At 46.1% G+C, this 24,071-nt stretch overlaps 1 protein-coding gene across 1 annotated transcript; it reads left to right on the forward strand.

Moving 5' to 3' along the window:
• The first annotated feature begins 7,149 nt into the window (after positions 1 to 7,149).
• TEX46 (testis expressed 46) lies at positions 7,150 to 11,619 on the forward strand. Its single transcript, XM_061393742.1, has 2 exons — positions 7,150 to 7,667; positions 9,929 to 11,619. The coding sequence occupies exons 1-2, from the start codon at positions 7,476 to 7,478 to the stop codon at positions 10,223 to 10,225; spliced, it is 489 nt and encodes a 162-aa protein (XP_061249726.1). The 5' UTR covers positions 7,150 to 7,475; the 3' UTR covers positions 10,226 to 11,619.
• The last annotated feature ends 12,452 nt before the right edge of the window (positions 11,620 to 24,071 follow it).

Genomic DNA, 24,071 nt, shown 5'->3' on the forward strand with positions numbered 1-24,071 from the left:
CGCGCGCTCCCGCCGCGCCCGGACAATAAGGCCCCGGACGCCCCCGGCCCCGCCCTCCCCGCTGCCATAGAGTGCCGTCCTAGAGGCTAGAGCGGCACCACGGCAAATTGCGCGAAGCTTTCCTAGAGCGTCTCCTTAGCTTTGGGGATCTGTCCCGGGACGGTTCTCGTTCTAGGGCTTCTGGGCCAGACCGTACATCCGAGGGCAACCATTTCCTCCAGAGACTTGCATGTATTTATAAATTCATTCGTTCATTTACTCATTCATTAGTTCAACTAGTATTAATATGCTTACTACGCGACAAGAGTTTAATTATGAAGTTCTTGCTTTCAAAGAGTTTACAGTCTAGTGAGGGGAAGACACTGAAATGTAGCTGGTAGATCAACTTATTTACTAGTCATAATTGTCCTGCTTGGATGGACTGGCAAAATCTTGGAGAGCAAATGAATTTCATGGTAATAAAATGGACAAAAGTTAGGAAATCCACAGTGAGTCCAAATGGAATTGTCATTTCTTACTGGACTTTGCTCATAGTTTTCCTTCTATGTGGACCGCCCCCCCCCGCCCCGCCCACATTTGCACTTTAGCACTTGCACCTCCTCACACTCCTATGCTCCCCATCCCCATTGCACAGGACAGCTTTCCACTCCAGGTTAATTCTAATGTCGGCCCAGATTGTTAGTTCAGTCTCTCAGTCGTGTCTGACTCTGTGACCCCATGGACTGCAGGCCTCCCTGTCCATCACCAACTCCAGGAGCTTGCTCAAACTCATGTCCATTGGCTCGGTGGTGCCATCCAACCATCCCATCCTCTGTCGTCCCCTTCTCTTCCTGCCTTCAATCTTTCCCAGCATCAAGATCTTTCCCAATGAGTCAGTTCTTCGCGTCAGGTGGCCAAAGTTGGAGCTTTGGCATCAGTCCTTCCAATGAATATTCAGGACTGATTTTCTTTAGGATGGACTGGTTGGATCTCCTTGCAGTCCAAGAGACTCTCACGAGTCTTCTCCAAAACCACAGTTTAAAAGCATCAGTTCTTCACCACTCAACTGTCTTTATGGTCCAACTCTCACATCCATACATGACTACTGGAAAAACCATAGCTTTGACTATATGGACCTTTATTGGTAAAGTAATGTCTCTGCTTTTTTAATATGCTATTTGGTGGAGATCGTGTATTCTTTTAATTCTTCCAGGAATACTTCACTGACTTAACAATGAAACAGGCCTTGTGTTCTTCAAGCTTATTTCCATCAAGACACAGAGTTATCATTGCTTTTCTTATAAGTTTGTGTCTTCAAAGTATAATTTTCAAAAAATGATTCCACTTACATGATGTTCAAGAACTAGTCCAACTGACCTCTAGTGATAGAATCTAATCAGTGGTTGCCTGGGATGAGGGTGGGGTTTGACTTCAAAAGAGCCGTAAAGAATTTGCTGGCAGTGATGGAAATGGTTTATATCTTGACTGGAGTGTGTATGCATGAGTCAAAACTCATTGAATTATGCATGTAAAATAGGTATATTTTATTTTATGTTGATTGTATGTTAAAGAAGTTGATTTTTTTTTTTTTTTACTAAGTACATAGAAAAAAATCAACTTCAGGAAAATTAAGTTCAGGGAAACTAAAGCTTTGCCAGAAAGAAAATCATAGTACAGCACATGGTTCAGCCATGAGCGACACATGTCCAAAATAACATGAACAATGAAAATTATTTTAACCAAAGGGATAGAATTATATTGAGAGAATGGAGAAAGGAGAAAGTTTATGGAGGAGAGAGGGGGTGAGAGAGGTTATAGAAGAGTCAGAATGGGGGTGGATGAGGTTCTGTATCAAAGCTAAATTCCCATCATCCATCATAAAATGATAGTATATAATGTTGAAACCGAGTAAGACCCTATGGTACTTGCCCTCCCTGTCCTCTACCTGCCTTTTGTCTGTGGAAAATCTTTAGCCAAAGAACAAGTTTAATCAGAGAAGTGAGTAAATGCAGAAACAAAGGAAAATGGTCAAAAGAGACCAAATAACAATAGTGTAGTCATTAAGCAGAGTCAAGTACCTTTCAGTTCAGTTCAGTCGCTCAGTCGTGTCCAACTCTTTGCGACCCCATGAATCGCAGCATTCTAGGCCTCCCTGTCCATCACAAACTCCCGGAGTTCACCCAGACTCACGTCCATCGAGTCAGTGATGCCATCAGCCATCTCATCCTCTGTCATCCCCTTCTTCTCCTGCCCCCAATCCCTCCCAGCATCAGAGTCTTTTCCAATGAGTCAGCTCTTCGCATGAGGTGGCCAAAGTACTGGAGTTTCAGCTTTAGCATCATTCCTTCCAAAGAAATCCCAGGGCTGATCTCCTTCAGAATGGACTGGTTGGATCTCCTTGCAGTCCAAGGGACTCTCAAGAGTCTTCTCCAACACCACAGTTCAAAAACATCAAGTCTTCGGTGTTCAGCCTTCTTCACAGTCCAACTCTCACATCCATAAATGACCACAGGAAAAACCATAGCCTTGACTAGACAGACCTTTGTTGGCAAAGTAATGTCTCTGCTTTTGAATATGCTATCTAGGTTGGTCATAACTTTCCTTCCAAGGAGTAAGCGTCTTTTAATTTCATGGCTGCAGTCACCATCTGCAGTGATTTTGGAGCCCAAAAAATAAAGTCTCACACTGTTTCCCCATCTATTTGCCATGAAGTAAGTACCTTTAGTTCCTTCCCAAAGGCTATAGATAATACTCTGAGGCCATATCCTGTGAGCTGTCTTAAAGATTCTGAAACTCCCACTAGGTGGAAGAAGTTAACTACATAATGACCAGATTATAACCATGACATAAGCTGCCACAGTTCTGAGAATTGGCCTTAAGGAAATGGGAACAAAACAACCATAGAACTGAAGACTAATTGTACTTAAAACAATCAAGATGAAACTGGTCACATCACCGATGATCAATTTCAAGATGACTGTCAGAGATGACTGTGCTATTTCTACATGTAGCCACCCCACTCAGGCTGGCATCAACCCCCCCACATTCCCCTCTTGCCAGCATCCAAAACTTTCCTTTCCAACCTGGCCTCTTTAATGGCTTTTGAGTGGCAAGCAGTCTAACCCCCACTATCATTTATAATGTCAAAACTGAGAAATTCTGAAATAACAGAATAAGCATACTATTGAGATGTCTTGTTGTTTTTCAGTTGCTCAGTCCTGTCCGACTCTTTGCAACCCTATGGACTGCAGCATGCCAGACTTCCCTGTCCATCCCCAACTCCCAGAGTTTGCTCAAACTCATGTCCATTGAGTCGGCGATGCCATCCAACCATCTCATCCTCTGTCGTCCCCTTCTCCTCCTGCTATCCTTTCCAATGAGTTGGCTCTTCACATCAGGTGGCCAAAGTTATTGAAGCCTCAGCTTCAGCATCAAGTCCTTCCAATGAATATTCTGGTTTGATTTCTTTTAGGATTAATTGGTTTGATCTCCTTGAAGTCCAAGGGACTCTCAAGAGTCTTCTCCAACACCACAGTTCAAAACCATCAATTCTTCAATGCTCAGCCTTCTTTATAGTCCAGCTCTCTTCCCAGGTGGTGCTAGTGGTAAACAACCCACCTGCCAGTTCAGGAGACCTGAGAGACTTGGGTTTGATCCTTGGGTGGGGAAGACCCCCAGGACAAGGAAATGGCAACCCACTCCAGTACTCTTGTCTGGAGAATCCCATGGACAGAGGAGCCTACAGTCCAAAGGGTCGAAAAGAGTCAGACACGACTGAAGCAGCTTAGCACACACGCACACTCCCATCCATACATGACTACTGGAAAAACCATAGTTTTGACTAGGTGGACCTTTGTCTCCAAAATAATGTTTCTTTTTTGAATATGCTGTCTAGGTTTGTCATAGCTTTTCTTCCAAGGAGCAAGCGTCTTTTAATTTCATGGCTGCAGTCACTGTCCACAGTGATTTTGGAGCCCAAGAAATGAAGTCTGTCATTGTTTCCACTTTTTCCTCACCTATTTGCCATGAAGTGATGGGATGCCGTGAAGTGATGAGACCAGATGCCATGATCTTAGTTTTCTGAATACTGAGTTTTAAGTCAAGTTTTTTACTCTCCTCTTTCACTTTCATCAAGAGGCTCTTTAGTTCTTCTTCACTTTCTGCCATAAGGGTGGTGTCATCTGCATATCTGAGGTTACTGATCTTTCCCTCCTAGAATCTTGATTCCAGCTTGTGATTCATCCAGCCCAGCATTTCTCATGATGTACTCTGCATATAAGTTACTATTTAGATAAGGTATAAGGTGAAGTTGCTCAGTCATGTCCAACTCTTTGGGACCCCACAGACTGTAGCCTACCAGGCTCTTCCATCCATGGGATTTTCCAGGCAAGAGTACTGGAGTGGGTTGCCATTTCTTTCTCCAGGGGATCTTCCTGACCCAGGGATCGAACCCAGGTCTCCTGCATCGTAGTGAGAGAGTCATTTCCTAGGCAGGTTGATAGGAAATCTAGGGGTCCCCAAGGAGAGAGGGGTCTGGAATTCTCAGGGAGGAAGAAAGGACAAACTTTTTTTCTTTCTCCACATTCCTTAGGATTATATAACAATAATGTATCCTGCCTGAGGACAGTCTCTGGATTAAGGACAGTCTTTGGATTAAACCTTCTGGCTAATTCTGTTATCTTAAAATGTAAATTATGGGAGTAGGTCTGATGAGGTCTTTACAACCTCCAGACATTCTTTGGATTCATTAGAGAGTATATAACTTCATTGTCAACACTAGCAAGCGGGTACTCTTTCTACCCCCTTCTGATGCCTATGTCAGAAGCTTTCTCTATCTCCTTTATACTTTAATAAAACTTTATTACACAAAAGCTCTGAGCGATCAAGCCTCGTCTCTGGCCCCGGATTGAATTCTTCTCCTCCGGGGGCCAAGAATCCCGGTATATTTGCGTGATTCAACAACAACCTTTCATCTTGGGGGCTCGTCCGGGATTCTTCTAATCCGGGGGCCAAGAATCCCGGTGTATTCGTGTGATTCAACAGCAACCTTTCAGTAGACAGACGCTTTACCGTCTAAGCCACCAGGGAAGTCTACTATTTAGATATATCAAGATAAATACCACAAGAAACAGCTAAAAGAATTGGAATTGGTTGTTTGAGTTGTGGAATGTGAGAATGGGAAGGAGTGAGATAGGAGATGGAAACTTGTTTGTTTTAAACCCTATAGTTTTACCTGACTAGCTTGAAAGTTTAGTAACTTAGTACCTGTAAACATTTATTTTTTTGGCCAGGCCAAGGGGCTTAGAGATCTTAGTTTCTCCACCAGGGATCAAACCTATGCCCCCTGCAGTGGAAGTATCAGAAGTGCAGAGTCCTAATCACTGGACCACTAGGGAATCCCAGTCATTTGATAAAATTTAAAATTAGATTTTGCTAAAGTATCCAGTTGCAATACAGGAGACCTGGGTTTGATCCCTGGGTGGGGAAGATTCCCCTGGGGAAGGGAATGACAACCCTCTTCAGTATTCTTGCCTGGAGAATTCCATGGACGGAGGAACCTGGAAGACTACAGTCCACGGGGTTGCAGAGTCAGACACAACTGACTGACTAACACACACACAAAATTAGATTTTAAAATATGCATATCCTTGGACCCAGCAACCCTACTTTCCGAAAAACATTCTAGGAAAATGTTTAAGTATATGTACAAAGATTTAACTTCAATGTGTTTATCTCAGGTTCCTACAGGCCCAACAAGTGGCAACTAACTGAATATACTATTAGAATAATATAGTCATTAAAATTTACTTTCGAACATAAAGAACTCTCATACAAAATAGTGAGCACATGTCGAAGATGTATTTAACCAATTATTGAGAGGACCAGCAGGTTGATAAAGCTGGTTCAAAGGAAAATATAAGAAAATGATAACTAGTCACCGGTCATTAGAACACAGAATGCTGGAATAAGACTGTAAAGTTGAATAAGAAAAAAAAAAAAAAGTCCTACAAGGCTGTAAAACTGTAAACATTGAGGTTACTTTTTCTATCAGAATTCATTTGCATCTATTTACCAAAAAAATCATTTGCAAATTAGCCATTTTTTCCAGAAATAACTAACTCATTTTGAAATTGTAATTCATTTTAAATTAACTTTTAACAATTGGAGTAAATTACACATAGCATAAAATTCACCATCTTAAGTGTTTTAAAGTGTACAGTTCACATGATTCTGCAAACAGTCTCAAGAACGCTTTTCATCTTATAAAACTTTGTACCCATTCAGCAAAACAACTCATCATTCCCCTCTGTCTGCCACCCCTGCCAACCACCAAACTTCTACCTCTGTCTCTATAAATTAAAAAAAAATTTTTTTTGGCCGTGCCGGGTCTTTGTTGCTGCTCACCGTCTTTCTCAAGTTTCAGAGAGCAGGAGCTACTTCCTAGTTACAATGCATGGGCTTCTCATTGGGCGGCTTCTCTTGTTGTGGAGAACAGGCTTAGGTGTGAAGCCTCAGTGGACGTGGTGCACGGGCTTAGCTTCCCTGCAACATGAAGAATCTTCTCAGACCAATGATCGAACCCATGTCCCCTGCACTGGCAGGCGAATTCTTAACAACTGCTCCACCAGGGAAGTCCTATCTCTATAAATCTGATCACACTATTTAGCTCATAAGTGGAGTCAAACACCCTTTACTTTTTGCTGATTTCACTTAGCATAATGTTCTCAAAGTTCATCCATGTAGTAGCATGTATCAGAATTTCCTTCCTTTTTATCTAATCCCACTGTATTTATATACAACTTTTTTTATTATTATACCATAAATAAGTTTTATTTATCCATTCGTCTGTTGATGGATTTGGGGGTTGCTTCCACCTTTTAGCTATTATAAGTAATACTGGTATGAACGTAGGTATACAAATATCTCTGCCAGACCCTGGTTTCGATTCTTTGGGATATATCCAAGTGAAACTGCTGGAGCAACTTTTCCATCTGACTTTAAGAGTCAGGACCCTAATCAATATTAAATCCAATAAAGCAGCAAGTGACCAACAAGTGGGCCAGTTAGACAATATCCTGGTATGACTGCGAACAAGCCCGCAGAAATCTTTTTGCCTTATTTCCAAGGTTTGGATGATTTTTCTTTGCAGTCTCACTCTCTGTGAGGGGAGGGGCTCTGTGCTGCTCACCACTATATCCCCAGCGACTAGGCGGCCTGGAAGTACGGCTGAATGGCTGAGGTATCAGAGAGGCCCCCATCACTTGGCTGGTGTGCGGATGTCATGAGATGATGCTTGTAAACTGCCTGTCAAAGTCTGGCACATTGTGGCTACTTAAGACATAAGAGGGGTTAATATTATTGTTATGCGGCAGCTGGGGATAGGGGCCGGTTATGACTCAGAGTGGGGAGCAGCCATGACTCCTGTCATGGAGGGCAACTGTCCTTGATGGGGGGACTGAGGCAGGACCTCAGGGCCTGGGTGCTCTCAAGCCATAATGCTGGGGGACCTCATGTCTCTTTTTTGGAGTCTCCAAGGAATACTTGCTTCCTCAGGCACCATAGGAGCGTTGATGGCTTGGCTGATCAGCTATAAGCCAGCCTTGTTTGGTTTTCTATTCCTTCTGCTGTTGCTTAGCAACTGGCTGGTCAAGCATGAACTCAAACGTACTCTTCAAGAGCCCCAGCAGGTGAGCGAGAGGGACCTTAGCTTCCACTGAGGGTGATGGGAGAGTCACAGCTAGATTGTGGGGTGGGGAGACAGGTAAGGTGTCAGGAGAATTGGGCAAGACGGAGAAATCCGACTCTGGTCTAAGAGTCTTGCTCTGTAGCTCCCTCTTGGGTGATGGGGAACAAAAGCATTTTCTTCATGAAGCTTCAGTTGCCTCGACTGAAAACTAGGGCCCATCCCAGACTCCTCTACTTCATGTTTAATGACAACAGGCTTTGACAGCTAACAGCTACTGTATGTATTTTTAAATTATTTTTATTTTATTTGGTTGTACTGGGTCTTAGTTCTGGCATGTGGGATCCTTAGTTGTGGCATGCGATCTCTTAGTTTCAGCATGTGGGATCTAGTTCCCTGATCAGGGATGGAATTTGGGCCCCCTGCATTGGAAGCCGGAGAAGGCAATGGCACCCCACTCCAGTACTCTTGCCTGGAAAATCCCATGGATGGAGGAGCCTGGTAGGCTTCAGTCCATGGGGTCGCTAAGAGTCGGACACGACTGAACGACTTCACTTTCACTTTTCACTTTGATGCATTGGAGAAGGAAATGGCAATCCACTCCAGTGTTCTTGCCTGGAGAATCCCAGGGATGGGGGAGCCTGGTGGGCTGCCGTCTCGGGTCGCACAGAGTCGGACACGACTGAATCGACTTAGCATCAGCAGCAGCAGCATTGGAAGCATGGAGTCTTAGCCACTGGACTATCAGGGAAGTCTCTAAGAACTACTTTAAAGGGGGGAAATTAAAATGGGTGAAGTTAAAAACATGTGTAACATAGATACGTCACTCAAACTGAATAATAAAGACAGCAGGAATATATCTAGATTATGACATATTTTATATGAAGTTAAAAAAAACATGCAAAACAATATCCTGCCTTGGGTATGGATGCCTGTGTACAGTGAAAGTACATTAAGGCAGGATTTCTCAACCTCTGCATGACTGATGTTTGGGGCTGGATAATTCTCCCTGAAGAGGGGACTGTCTTGCACAATGCTGGAATTTTGTCAGTATCCCTCTACCCACAAGGTGGCAAGAGCACCCCTCACCTCTTTTGTGACAGCTAAAAAGTTCTCCGGACGTAGCCAGTAGTTCCCAGGAGAGGGCAGAATAGCCTCCCATTGAGAACTGGTATCAAATGGAGTAAAGAAATTCCTGGAAAAAATAAATACCAGATTCAGGATTACGGTTGAGATGAGGCTCAGGGATGGAAGGGAACACTGCCGCAGACGCCACAGGGGACCTCAGTCGCCTTTGTGATACTGTGTTTCTTAAGCTGGTATGGGAACATGGGTATTTGTTGTGATATTTACTTTTTCTACATGTCTGAAGTACTTGATTCTTTTTTTTTTTTTTTCTGTCAATACCTTAACAGCTGCTAATGAAGTACTTGATTCTTAAATGGTTTTAAAGACCAGGAATTTGTAGTTGAATACTAAAAGAAAAAAAAAATTGTATTCTTATCAACTGCATGCAGAGAGGGGTGGGACAGATAAAGATGACAGAGATCAGAGCAGTACATGAAACACTGAGGCTTGGAGGTTTTACCAGGCCCGACTAAATTCTCAGAGAGGCACACTGGGACTTAAGAGAACGAACTTAAGGTGGCTGAGGGGAGGAAGGGTCGGGGAAGGGATGGTTTTGGAGTTTGGGATGGACGAGTACCCATTGCTATCCTTAAAATGGATAACCAACAAGGAACTAATAATAGCACAGGGAACTCCACTTATTTCTCAGGCAGCCTGGATGGGAGGGGATTTTAAGGGGAAATGGATGTGTGTATATGTATGGCTGAGTCCCTTTGCTGTCCACGTGAAACTATCACAACATTGTTAATTGGCTATACTCCAATACAAAATAAAAAGTTTTTTGTTTTTTTTTTTTAAGAGGCATGTTGGGAAAAGCACAGCTCTAGAGACAGACATGTTTGGGTTAAGGATTGTACGTCCTCTGTGAATACAGCTTAGCGGCCCATTTCGCTTATTCCTATGAACCAAAGGCAGCCCTAGGTCCTGGGAGTTTGGGGACTCTCATGCAGGCTGGGTGATGCTGAGAAAGGGCCATTTCCTCCCTCCGTTCTCTCACTCACGAGAGGAGGCAAAGAGGCAGGTCCTTAGATGCTGGTCATGAAATTGACCAAGATCATGTTTGTAACTCACCTGGCATGGGAAAGGATGACCCTTATTAACAAACTTTTCCTCTGTTTGTGGCCATGGGGAGTTTAGGAAGAGGCCGAGCAATCCAGGACTTGCGAAGCCAAAACCAACGGCAACAGCCTAAACACTAAAGAAGTGGAGAGGTTGCACGCCTGCTTTGCCCTCCAGGACAAGATCCTCGAACGGCTTATGTTCAGTGAAATGAAGCTGAAGGTCTTGGAAAATCAGATGTTCATCGTATGGAATAGGATGAATCACCACAAGCAGTCAAGCCGACGGCGGACTTTTCCAGGAGGAAAACACAGAATGCGGAGGCGGGAGTCTCTGTTCTCCATCCTCTCTGATTGCACTTCCAATTCCCCCTAATGAGGCCGCAGAGACTGCGGTGGGCTGGCCTCTTCTGATGTTATCTTTCCTCAGTAAAGCCCAATCAGAGACTACTGAATTTTCTTAGTGAATCACGGTGGACAGGACAATTGGAGGCAGAGAGATCGGTCGCCTCTAGAAAAGAAATCTGTACTCACCAGGGCAGCCAGATCGCACCTTATGACACCGCCTGCTGGGGGCTCTCAAATCCAGCCCTTCCTCTCTTTCCACCTTCACCCTGGTCCAGGGCCCTCTCTTCCTGTTCACCTTGAGTCTTATAACCGCCTCCCCAGTGTGGTCCCAGCCTCCAGTCACCCCTCCCGCTGGGCTCAGAGGCCACAGCCAGCCCTGCCAAGCACAGCTCTAAGACCGTTCACTACCTTTTCTTGGGCCAATGCCTGGCCACAGTTGACAGAACTCCTCACCACGGTGTTCAGGTCCCCCACGATCTGACCCCCTTCCCAGCCTTCTTTCGCAGTTTCTCCCTTTTGCCTGCTTTTTTCCCTATACCAGAGTATTCTAAGCATCAATCACTGGTATGCTACATTTGCATTTTTGCCAGAGCTGTAAGCCACCTGAATGTTGACCTCAATATTGTCCCTTTGAATCGACTGTTTTTCCCTTAATAAATTTGCCTGTAAAGGGAAATAATAATACAAATAAATAATCTATAAATTAAAAAAACAGTACCATTTGCTTGAAATAGAACCTATCAAAATAAAGACAATAAAAAGAGAACAATGTTATGAAGTTCCATCCAGAGAGCTTAGTTGTCCACTTGGAAGGCCTGAATCAGTAAAATTTGGGTTAAAAAGGGAGTTTAGTGAGTGTTAGCGCTTGAAAGATATGCAGCCCTCAGCTGAGACGGTTCTCCACGAAGGAGAATTAGGAAGGAAGTCTCTACCTTGCTGTGGGATCCGGGGTGACTTAATGCCCTGTGGGTATCTCACTTAAAATCATCTCTCTGGAACTTCCCTGGTGGTTCCAGTGGCTAAGACTCCATGCTCCCAATGCAGGGGACCCGGGTTCAATCCCTGGTCAGGAAACTAGACCCCACTTGTTACGACTAAGAGATCACATGCTGCAGTGAAAATCAAAGATCCTGTGTGTCACAACTAAGACCTGGCACAGCCAAATAAATAAATATTAAAAACGTTGTTGGTAAAAATAAATCAATGCAATAAGTCATCTCTCTCCCCAAAAGTTTCTTGTACTCGCCTCAGTTGCGGTTGACCAGCCATCCCCCAAATGCAGTCACATCTTTGCTCACGTGGTTTCTTCCCCTGGAATCCCTTATCTTCCCTTTTCTGCTATTACAATTCTACGCTTCTTCCACAGTCGCCACCTGCAGAAAGCTTCCCTCAACCGAGCTGTAATGAATCTCTTTCCTTAGTCTTCTTATGGCAATTAAAAAAAATTCTTAAAACATTATTTTCGGCTGTGCTGGGTCTTCTTTGCTTTCTCTAGTTGCGGCAAGCGGGAGCAGCGGTGGGCAGGCTTCTCATCGTGGAGGCTTCTTTTGTTGCAGAGCACAGGCTCTAGGGGCACAGGCTTTAGTAGCTGTGGGTCATGGGCTCAGTAGTTGCTGCTCAGGAGTTGTGGCACACAGGCCCAGTTGCTCTGCATCATGTGGGATCCTCCCGGGCCAGGAATTGAACCTGCGTCACCTACATTGGCAGGTGGATTCTTTACCACTGAGCCACCAGGGAAGCCTCTCTTACAGCATTTTATCTGTAATGCTACCATTCAGTTCAGTTCAGTTCAGTCACTCAGTCATGTCCGACTCTTTGCGACCCCATGGACTGCAGCATGCCAGGCCTTCCTGTCCATCACCAAATCCCAGAGTTTACCCGAACTCATGTCCATTGAGTCAGTGATGCCATCCAACCATCTCATCTTCTGTCATCCCCTTCTCCTCCTGCCTCCAGTCTTTTCCAGCATCAGGTCTTTTCAAATGAGTCAGTTCTTCGAATGAGGTAGCCAAAGTATTGGAATTTCAGCTTCAACATCAGTCCTTCCAATGAACACTCAGGACTGATCTCCTTTAGGGTGGACTGGTTGGATCTCCTTGCAGTCCAAGGAACTCTCAAGAGTCTTCTCCAACACCACAGTTCAAAAGCATCAATTCTTCGGCACTCAGCTTTCTTTATAGTCCAACTCTCACATCCATACATGACTACTGGAAAAACCATAGCATTGACTAGATGGACCTTTATTGGCAAAGTAATGTCTCTGCTGTTTAATATGCTGTCTAGGTTGGTCATAACTTTCCTTCCAAGGAGTAAGCGTCTTTTAATTTCATGGCTGCAATCACCATCTGTAGTGATTTTTGGAGCCCAGAAAAATACAGTCTGACACTGTTTCTCCATCTATTTGCCATGAAGCGATGGGACCGGATGCCATGGTCTTAGTTTTCTGAATGTTGAGCTTTAAGCCAACTTTTTCACTCTCCTCTTTCACTTTTATCAAGAGGCTCTTTAGTTCTTCATTTGCTGCCATAAGGGTGGTGTCATCTGCATATCTGAGGTTATTGATATTTCTCCCGGCAATCTTGATTTCAGCTTGTGCTTCTTCCAGCCCAGCGTTTCTCATGATGTACTCTGCATATAAGTTAAATAAGCAGGGTGACAATATACAGTCTTGACGTACTCCTTTTCCTATTTGGAACCAGTCTGTTGTTCCATGTCCAGTTCTAACTGTTGCTTCCTGACTTGCATTCAGATTTCTCAAGAGGCAGAGCAGGTGGTCTGGTATTCCCATCTCTTTCAGAATTGTCCACAGTTGATTGTGATCCACACAGTCAAAGGCTTTGGCATAGTCAATAAAGCAGAAGTAAATGTTTTTCTGAAACTCTCTTGCTTTTTTGATGATCCAGTGGATGTTGGCAATTTGATCTCTGGTTCCTCTGCCTTTTCTAAACCAGCTTGAACATCTGGAATTTCATGGTTCACGTACTGCTGAAGCCTGGCTTGGAGGATTTTGAGCATTACTTTACTAGCGTGTGAGATGAGTGCAATTGTGAGGTAGTTTGAGCATTCTGTGCATTTCCTTTCTTTGGGATTGGAATGAAAACTGATCTTTTCCAGTCCTGTGACCACTGCTGAGTTTTCCAAATTTGCTGGCATATTGAGTGCAGCACTTTCACAGCATCACCTTTTAGGATTTGAAATAGCTCAACTGGAATTCCATCACCTCCACTAGCTTTGTTCATAGTGATGCTTCCTAAGGCTCACTTGACTTCAGATTCCAGGATGTCTGGTTCTAGGTTGAGTGATCACTCCATTGTGATCATCTGGGTCATGAAGATCTTTTCTGTACAGTTCTTCTGTGTATTCTTGCCACCTCTTCTTAATATCTTCTGCTTCTGTTAGGTCCCTACCATTTCTGTCCTTTATTGAGCCCATCTTTGCATGAAATGTTCCCTTGGTATCTCTAATTTTCTTGATGAGATCACTACCATAGAATGGATCACAACCTGCTCATACAGATGGCTGTACTTCCCCAGCACTCTTCAACTGGATTATGGACTCTTTGAAGGCAAGCACAGTACTTGTATATCTTGTATACCCACCCATAGCACCTAACACCGTGGCTAGCATACAGTCAGCGCTCAATATATAACAAGTATGACTGTTGATCACAGCCGTGCATGTCCTGACATTTTCTTTGCCCTTTTCATTTTGTGATGACTTTCCTATATGCTGTTTTGTTTAAGAGCAGGATCCCTGGAGCTAAACTCCCTGGTGTCAGATCCCAACTCGAGCAACTCTTCGCTGTGTGATTCCAGACGACGAGTAAGTTAAGTGCTGTACTTCAGTTTCCTTGGCTGTGAGACGGCCTCATCAATTGTTGTGAGGATTAGATACATTATCACAGGTCTTTGCTCAAATGACCCCTTCCTCGTGAGGACTAGGCCACCCGATCTAAAATCACACCCTCCCTGTGTGTCGGCATCTCCCACTTGCCCCTGCAGGCCCACTCTCCATCCTGCTGCCTTTTCTGCCAGGGAGCCAGCCTGCATCGTCAGGTTCCTTTGCTCCTTGTCTTCCAGTTGAGTTCGGCCGAGAGGGAAGCCTGCAGAGGATGCGAGGGAAGGAGGGGGTTGGGGTGCTTATTGCCTCATGTGGGGTTGCCTTGGGCTGGTTTAGGGCTGGCTGGGTAATCACAGAGGAGGCTCTCTCAAGACCTTTTTCCCATTCCCTTCCAGTCCAAGGGCAATAGTGCCCCCTAGTTACCGCCCAGGGGTACTGCACTGCCTCGTAGGTACCAGCCCAGGGGTAAGGCACCCCCTCGTAGGTTCTCTATGGCCTGTTCACGTCTTTGTGAATAGTCCATTTTACACAGCTTCATGGCCCATTGCTAATGGTTTTGCTGTAGGGCCAAGTCTTTGAGCCACCCAGAACTGGACCATTAGGAGAATGTCCATATGGTAACCCTTGTTGTGGAGATCGATTCAACAATGCAACAATAAACTCAATCTAATATTACCATATGAATGAACCTACAGTAAGGCTCTGCATCTTAAAGAGAGCATCTGGAATGAAAATGCTGATTAAAAGACTCTGTGGCCATGGGGACTTCCCTGGTGGTTCAGTGACTGAGAATCCGACTTTTATCCAGGGGATGCAGGTTCTATCCCTGGTCTGGGAATCAAGATCTCACATGCCTTGGAGCAACAAAGTGTATGCGCTGCACGTGAAACGGAGCAACAGCCGATGGCCCTTGCCTCTCCCACCGCGTCCTCTGCCTGCCTTTTGTCTGTGGAAAACTCTAGTCAAAGAACAAGTTTAATCAGAAAAGTGAGAAATGTGGAAAGAAAGAAAAACAGTCAAAGGAGACTAAATAATAATAATAATAATGTAGTCATTAAGTATAGTCAAGAACCTTTAGTTCTATCTCAAAGGCTGTAGATGCTATTCTGAGCCATATCTTGTGAGCCGTCTTATCGATACTAAAACACCAGGTGAAGAAGTTAACTGCACGATGACCAGACTGCACCCAGGACATAAGCTGCCATAATTCTGAGAACTGACCACAAAGAAATGGGAACAAATGGCCCCTGGAACCGAAGATTGACTGTACTTAAAGCAACCAAGATGAGGCTGGTCAGACCAGTGATGACCAGTTTGAAGGTGACGGTCAGCTGACTGTGCTGTTCCTGCACGTAGCCCCTCCCCCTCACTCTGTCTATGAAAGCTCTCACTCCCTACGTGTCGGAGCAGTTGAGGGTGGTGGAGGGTGGCGGAAGACTTTAGACAGATATCCGCCCCCCTCCCCCCTCAGTTGCTGGCATCTGAAATAAGGCAAGCTTTCCTTTCCACCCGCCTGGCCTATTTATCGGCTTTTGAGCAGCTGGACCCACACACTTCTTTCGGTAACACACGTAGAGTCCATATGCCACAAGGAAGATCCTGAATGATGAAACAAAAATTCCATGTGCTGCAACTAAGATCCAACAAAGCCAAATAAATAAATAAATGTTAAAAAAAAAAAAAAAAGATTGTGTGGCTATCACATCCGCTTTGGTGCACTAGATCCACACTTGGACCTGCCATAACAGTGAAGCCACTATTATAGGTCTGGGAGGGCCCATCGAGGATCTGTCTGACTTATGAAGTTGCTCGTGCTCAGGGAATATGCATTACTTGCCAGGAACATTGACCTGTGGCTCCAGGGGGCACAGTGGCCTCCGGATCTGACCAAATGGCAAAGGGGTTGTCTTGGGTTCTGACCACCGTGAACGTGGTTTAGGTGTATGGAGTGGCTGTTCTCTTCCACCAAGCCGGCAGCAGCGAGACTCTCAGGACCCTGATGAGTACCTTAGTCACGTGCAGGACTTCCCTGCTATGATACAGTCTGCTGATAAAATGATCTCGATGGCACTCCTTCCAGCTGTCCACACGAAATTCACTTGCTCTTCCACACTTGCTACCTGCAGGTGGGGGGTATGAATGAGGCTTGGCAAGGCTGGTTTGGGGAGCAATGACAGTAGCCATCCTCTCAAGATCCTCCGAGGGCACTGAGGAGGTGGACAAACCCCCCTGATGGGTCAGGCAAGTGTGACGACTCCTGGGTGCTTACGGAAGTAAAGGTTCCGGGAAAGGACAGATCGACTACCTCATCCCAGGCACACGACAAACTCTGGCAAATCTAGGAAGAATATACACAGTGAGCTCAGGAAATAGACCGGGGTAGAGGGCTAAATACCCTCTCTCTTCTTCTTCCAGACCTGAACAGACAATGCTAAACAGCCTCAATCAGCTGCCCGTGCCAGGGCCAGGGCATTAATCTGTCACAGTAATAGACCATTCCTACCTGCTCTCACCATGCTCAATTACGGGGAACCTTATCGGTGTCTCACTCTTTGACGATGGCAAGGGGCCCTGCTCCCAGCAGCCCACAGCCTACTAGTACCTGCTGTGCCTGGGGCCTTTACAACCATGTTCTCATCCTCCTTGTGGATGATTTTTTAAAAATTATTTATTTGGCTGCTGCTGCAGGTAAGTTGCTTCAGTTGTGTCCGACTCTGTGCGACCCCATAGATGGCAGCCCACCAGGCTTCCCCATCCCTGGGATTCTCCAGGCAAGAACACTGGGGTGGCTTGCCATTTCCTTCTCCAATGTGTGAAAGTGAAAAGTGAAAGTGAAGTCACTCAGTCGTGTCCAACTCTTAGTGACCCCATGGACTGCAGCCCACCAGGCTCCTCCGTCCATGGGATTTTCCAGGCAAGAGTATTTGGCTGCACCAGATCGTATTTGCAGCATGCAGGATCTTTAGCTGAGGCATGTGGGATCTAGTTTCCTGACCAGGGATCAAACCCAGGCCCCCTGCATTGGGAGCTCGGAGACTTAGCCACTGGGCCACCAGGGAAGTCCCCCATGGATGATGCTGAGGCCTGCCAGAAGAATATTGAGCCGTGGTGCCCTTTGTAACCCCTAAACTGTCCTGCATTCTGGATATCGGTCCTTCCTTGCTTTCTCCTTGGACCTAATGGCACCTGCATACAAACTTTCATGATCACACAAGACTGGTGGGCAAGGCAACATTTTCCAGCACCAACCTCAGTGCCACTGACACAGCATGTTCCCGGGTATTAAGTACATGGCTTTCACCATTTTATGCAGGTTTCCCTCCCATCAGTTCAGTTCAGTCGTGTCCGACTCTTTGCAACCCCATGAATGGCAGCACGCCAGGCCTCCCTGTCCATCACAAACTCAAGGAGTTCACTCAGACTCACGTCCATCGAGTCAGTGATGCCATCCAGCCATCTCATCCTCTGCCGTCCCCTTCTCCTCCTGCCCCCAATCCCTCCCAGCATCAGTCTTTTCCAGTGAGTCAATTCTTCGCATGAGGTGGCCAAAGTACTGGAGTTTCAGCTTCAGCATCATTCCATCCAAAGAAATCCCAGGGCTGATCTTCAGAATGGACTGGTTGGATCTCCTTGCAGTCCAAGGGACTCTCAAGAGTCTTCTCCAACACCACAGTTCAAAAGCATCAATTCTTCAGCGCTCAACCTTCTTCACAGTCCAACTCTCACAACCATACATGACCACTGGAAAAACCATAGCCTTGACTAGATGGACCTTTGTTGGCAAAGTAACGTCTCTGCCTTTGAATATGCTATCTAGGTTGATCATAACTTTCCTTCCAAGGAGTAAGCGTCTTTTAATTTCATGGCTGCAGTCACCATCTGCAGTGATTTTGGAGCCCAGTGATCCACAACCTCTCTGGAAGAAAATCACCCTGGGGACAGCCAGGGCTCTCACTGTCAAGGTTATCATCACTCCATAGCTCAGGATCTAACCACACAGCTTTGGACGATTTGCTGGCCAGCTAGGGGAGTAACCACACTGGCCAACATCTGCTGTTTCTGGGTTAACACTTTGAGCCAAGTCAAGAAGCCCACGCAGTGACTGTGGCAGCAAGCCCAATGTCCCCAGGCTACTTCTCCATCTGAACCTGGGGCTTTCTCTCTAGACTTGGCATGGACTCCATGGCCAGATGGCTCAGGCCTCTGTGATGGGCTTTGCACGATTACTGCTCCAGGCCTCCCTCCAGCATTAATCCATCATTGCCTGTTTGGAAGTGACTTATCAGCTCAGTTGAATCTACTCTTGTTTTTTTTTTTTTTTGGTAATATTTATTTATGTGTTTGGCTGCACTGGGTCCCAGTTACGGCAACCAGAATCTTCAGTTTCAGCTTGAATTGCAACATGGACACTCTCATTTATGGCATGTGGGATCTAGTTCCCTGACCGGGGATTGAGCCTGGACTCCCTGCACTGGGAGAGCAAACTCTTAGCTACTGGTCCATCATCGAAGTCCCTATACTTATTGATTTCTACTCCCATTTGGTAGGCTTATGTTTCATGAGCCCCTAGGCCAGAGGATGGGCCTTGGAAAAACAATTTGGACTGTACTAGAAGACCCTAGTGGCACACTCCAAGTTTCTAGCAGCAGATGGGCTCCAGAGGGGCCTCCCTTCCCAAAGCAGAAATGATTCCACACAGTCTCTACTTCCCACGGGCGGCTCCTACCCTCAGCACCGCAAACAATTCCCCTGGGGTCTGAGCTCAGATCATGTTTTTTTTACTTGCAAGACTAATCTTTCATTTGCCAAAAATAATGTAGAGTAGGGGATGGGGGTGAAGGGTCCATCTCCCGCAGCACACTCTAGGAGGTTTCCAGCTATATCTCGTCCCCCATGTCTCTCTCCACAAAGACAAGAGGTTGGACTGATGACCCAATGCCTCCAAGTTTCCCCAGTAAAGCCGGATTTGCATCTGTGCTGTGTGACTTCACCTTCACTACTTACATCTCCTGGACCTTGGGGCTCAGTCTTCAGATCGTTTCTTTACTCCTTCTCACTCTCTTCGTGGTTTTAAATATCATTTTACTGGGACTTCTCTGTGGGCTAGTGGCTAAGACTCCACGCCCCCAATGCAGGGAGCCCGGGTTCAATCCCTGGTCAGGGAACTAGATCTCGTACACCGCAACTAAGACCCGTTGCAGCCAAATAAATAAATATCATCTCCTGGTACATGTCAGTGACTTTCTAAACTGTATCTTTGATACAGACCTCTAAGTCCCAGACTCTAATGTTGAACTGCCTGCTTCTACACCTTCACTCGGACATCTCAAAATCCAGAGTCCATCCTGAACTCTGCCTCCTCTTAAACGCTCTACCATGTGCGGGCTTCCCCATCTCATCGTAAAAGTCAGCCCTCCGCTTCCAGTTACTCAGGCTGAAAAGTTTGGAGCTGGTCCTGACTCCTCTCTCCTTCTCTCACATCCAGCTCTAATTCATCAGCGAGTGCTATTGGCTCTACCTTCCAAGCGGTTCAACTCCTGGGTTGGGAAGGTCCGTTGGAGATAGGTTACCCACTCCAGTTTTCTCAGGCTTGGTGGCTCAGCTGGTAAAGAATCTGCCTGCAATGCGAGAGACCTGGGTTTGATCCCTGGGTTGGGAAGATCCCCTGGAGAAGGGAAAGCCTACCCACTCCAGTATTCTGACCTAGAGAATTCCGTGGACTGTATAGTCCACGGGGTCGCAAAGAGTCGGACATGACTGAGTGACTTTCACTTTCATTTTCCAAGCATATCCAGAGTCTCTATTCTCACCGCCTCCCCTGCAGCTCCATGCCACCACCATCTCTGACCTGAATGAGACCCCGGTCTTCCTGCCCCTGCCCTTCCCCTCTAGTCCTCTCTCAACACAGAAGCCGGAATACTTGCTTCCTTAAAATTGTGTCAGGTTGGAATTCCCTGATGGCACAGTGGATAATAATCCACCTCCCAATGCAGGGGACACAGGCACGACCCCTGGTCCAGGAAGATCCCAGACACTGCGGGCAACTAGGCTGGTGTGCCGCAGTTACTGAGCCCACGCTCTAGAGCCTGTGAGCTGCAGTTTCCGAGCCTGTGTGCCGCAGCTGCTGAAGCCCGTGCCCCACAGCAAAGAGGAGTGCCCGATCTACGCAACTACACAACAAAGACTCAGCGTAACCGAAAATAAATGCTTTTGAAAAAAGTGTCAGGTCACGCCCTTCTGCTCCAAACTCTGCAATGACTCCCATCTCACTCAGAGTGAGAATCACAGTCCCTCCCTCGGCCTGTGAGGTTCCCTATAACCTCGCCCTCCTCTATCTTTCTGACCTCGCCTCTACTCTGTGCCTCACTTAACCTGCTCAGCCACTGGCCTCTTTGCTGTTCTGCACACTCTTACTAAGGCTCTGCCATGGCCTCTCTTCCTGTTGTCAATAGGCCCTTACTCCCCTTCGGTGACTTGCCAAATGTTTCTTTCTCAAGGAGGCCATCCTGACTGCCCAGTTTAATACTATAATCTACCCCCTTTTACTAGGTTCTACTTACTTTTTCATAGCATGCATCACTTTAAAAAAATTATTTATTTGTCTGCACTGGCTCTTAGTTGCAGCATGTGGGATCTAGTTCCCTGACCAGGGATTGAGCCTGGGCCCCCTCCCCTACATTGGGAGTGCGGAGTCTGAGCCACTGGAACACCAGAGAAGTCCTGCGTTTATCACTTTCTAATATACTGTTTAATATGCTGCCCCTACTAGAATAAAGGGAAAGGAATAGGAGAGAGTAAGAACAGAAAAAAGGGGGAGAAGGAGAGTGGAGAAAAGGAAAGAGAGAAGAGACCCTAGGGACCATGAGGGGAGCCCCCCGTCTGATGGTAACGAGTGGTTATCATTTTCCAAGCATGTGCTATGTGCAGCACAGAACCGTGTGCTGTCTGCATGTCGTATGTAATCCTCACCTGGACCACGAAGGACTAGGTTCTATTCCATTACCTGGTTTTACAGATATGTACACTGAGATCCAAGAGTAGCCAAGAAATCTGACCAAGGTGACATAAATGATAAGTGGTGGAGCTGGGATCTGAGCCCCCAGCAGTCTAGTGCAAGGGTCCACTGGGCAGGTTTTTAGACTGCAGGTTGAGAATTTTTATTTTTCCAGAGAGCAGTGGGCAGCCATGAAAAGTTATTTAAGCAAAGGACTAATATGATCTCTCATCTATAAAGAGGATGAATGCCCCGGGTTGTTGTGGAGATTATCTTGGTTCATGGATGGGAAGCCGGTGGACAAATGCCTAGAGAGATGCGGGGCACCCAGGTTGGGCTGGAAGAGTTTACAGGTGGTCATCTGCTGCCACCATGTGGTCATTTTGCCATATGACATGATGTGGATTCTGGTCTGGCTAAATTTGGTAGAGGTGGCCTGGTCTGGGTGGAGAAACTGCTTTAAGGCTGGGGCAAAGGGCAAGGGAACAGAACTCTGGACAAATATGTATGCAGGTTAGGAAACAATAGTTAAAACTGGATATGGAACAACAGACTGGTTCCAAATAGGAAAAGGAGTACGTCAAGGCTGTATATTGTCACCCTGATCATTTAACTTCTATGCAGAGTATATCATGAGAAATGCTGGGCTGGAGGAAGCACAAGCTGGAATCAAGATTGCTAGAAGAAATATCATTAACCTCAGATATGCAGACGACACCACCCTTGTGGCAGAAAGTGAAGAGGAACTAAAAAGCCTCTTGATGAAAGTGAAAGAGGAGAGTGAAAAACTTGGCTTAAAACTCAACATTCAGAAATCAAAGATCATGGCATCGGGTCCCATCACTTCATGGCAAATAAATGGAGAAACAGTGGAAAGAGTGGCTGACTTTGGTTTTTTGGGCTCCCAAATCACTGCAGATGGTGATTGCAGCCATGAAATTAAAAGATGCTTGCTCCTTGGAGGAAATTTATGACCAACCTAGACAGCATATTAAAAGCAGAGACATTATTTTGTCAACCAAGTTCCGTCTAGTCAAGGCTACGGTTTTTCCAGTAGTCATGTATGGATGTGAGAGCTGGACTATAAAGAAAGCTGAGCGCCGAAGAATTGATGCTTTTGATCTGTGGTGTTGGAGAAGACTCTTGAGAGTCCCTTGGACTGCAAGGAGATCCAACCAGTCCATCCTAGAGGAGATCAGTTCTGAATATTCATTGTAAGAACTGATGCTGAAGCTGAAACTCCAATACTTTGGTCACCTGATTCGAAGAACTGAGTCATTGGAAAAGACCCTGATTCTGGGAAAGATTGAAGGTTGGAGGAGAAGGGGACGACAGAGGATGAGATGGTTGGATGGCATCACCGATTCAATGGGCATGAGTTTTGAGTTAACTCCAGGAGTTGGTGATGGACAGGGAGGCCTGGGGTGCTGCACTCTGTGGGATCCGCAAAGAATTGGACACGATTGAGCGACTGAACTGAACTAAAAGGGCAAGGGAAGAGCTCCCAGAGAGGAGCTGGTGTCCTGGGGGTGAGGGTCTTTATCAGCAGAAATGCAGAACTCTGGAGTGGATTAAAGTGAAGTGAAGTGAAAGTCGCTCAGGCGTGTATGACTCTTTTTGATCCCATGGACTATACAGTCCATGGAATTCTCCAGGCCAGAATACTGAAGTGAGTAGCCTTTCCCTTCTCCAGGGGATCTTCCCAACCCAGGGATCAAACCCAGGTTTCCCGCATTGCAGGCTGAGCTGCAAGAGAAGTCCAAGAATACTGGATTAACTGATTAAGATATTGAGCCCTGGTTTGCCAGCGCAAACCAGAATGAGAAGTGATCCTTCCCTGAGTGTGTGCCAAGTCGATTCAGTTGTGTCCGACTCTGTGAGACCCTCTGGCCTGTAGCTCACCGAGTTCCTTTGTTCATGGGATTTTCCAGGCAAGACTGCTGGGTTGCCATGACCTCCTATAGGGGATCTTCCCAACCCTGGAATCGAACCCACATCTCTTACATCTCCTGCACTGGGAGGTGGGTTCTTTACCACTAGGGCCACCTGTGAAGCCCAGATCCTTACCCTAGAAAACCTCATAGTCTGATGGGGAGATAGCATGGGAGAGGCATTAGTGTCTGGGAAACAGCGAAGACTCCTGGGTTCGAATCCCAGTCCTGCCATTTCCTGGAGACTTCACTTCTCAGAGCTTCATTTTCCTCACTGGGGAATAAAACCTGCCTTGTGGGATTGCTGTGAGGACCACGGATGTAACACAGAAAACACTAAGCACCTGTGCGTCTAGCCTGCTCAGAGCCTCAATAAAGACGAAAAAAGCAGCCAGGTACAAGGGGAAAGAAATCCTGGGTCCCAGGTCCCTTGCTGTCACTGAGTTCTCTATGTGACCTTAGCAAGTCAGCTCCCTCCCTGCTCATTGTCTGTTTCACCAGCCATACAACGTGGAGCTTGGACAAGATTAACTCAGATCTCTTCTCACTCTAATTTATCAAGCCCTTTTTCTGGGTCAGCCCAGAATTCTAGTCGCCAAAGAGGAAGATTCAGAAGGCTTGCCTCCACCCATTCACATACTTGATCTTGAGCATTGGCCGAACAGAAGAATTCAAGTCCTGTCCAGTCGTGGGGTGATTGGGAGGCAATTATGATGTTCTATTGAGATACTGATGTGAAAGCTGGTGCAATCCATGAACTGCAGAGGAGCCTTGCTCCTCAAAGTGTGGTCCACGGACCAGCAGCATTGTCATCTGGGAGTTTGTTAGAGATGGAGATTCTTAGTTCCCACCCCCACCCACTGACTCAGCACCTGCAGTTTAACTGGATTCCCTACCTGCATCTAGAATGAATTGGAAAGTGCTCTGGGGCAATGGTTCTCAACCTTGACCACACGGCAGAATCAATGAGGATTTTTCAAAAACTGTGATGCCTGGGCTGTATCCCTGGGGACCTGTGGGGGGTGGGACCCAGACACTGGTGGTTTTTATAAGCTCTCCAAGTAATTCCAATGTGCAGCCATATCTAGTGTAAAGAAGGCAAACACATT

The sequence above is a fragment of the Bos javanicus genome, chromosome 2 (assembly GCF_032452875.1).
Source record: "Bos javanicus breed banteng chromosome 2, ARS-OSU_banteng_1.0, whole genome shotgun sequence".
Taxonomy (NCBI): Eukaryota; Metazoa; Chordata; class Mammalia; order Artiodactyla; family Bovidae; genus Bos; species Bos javanicus.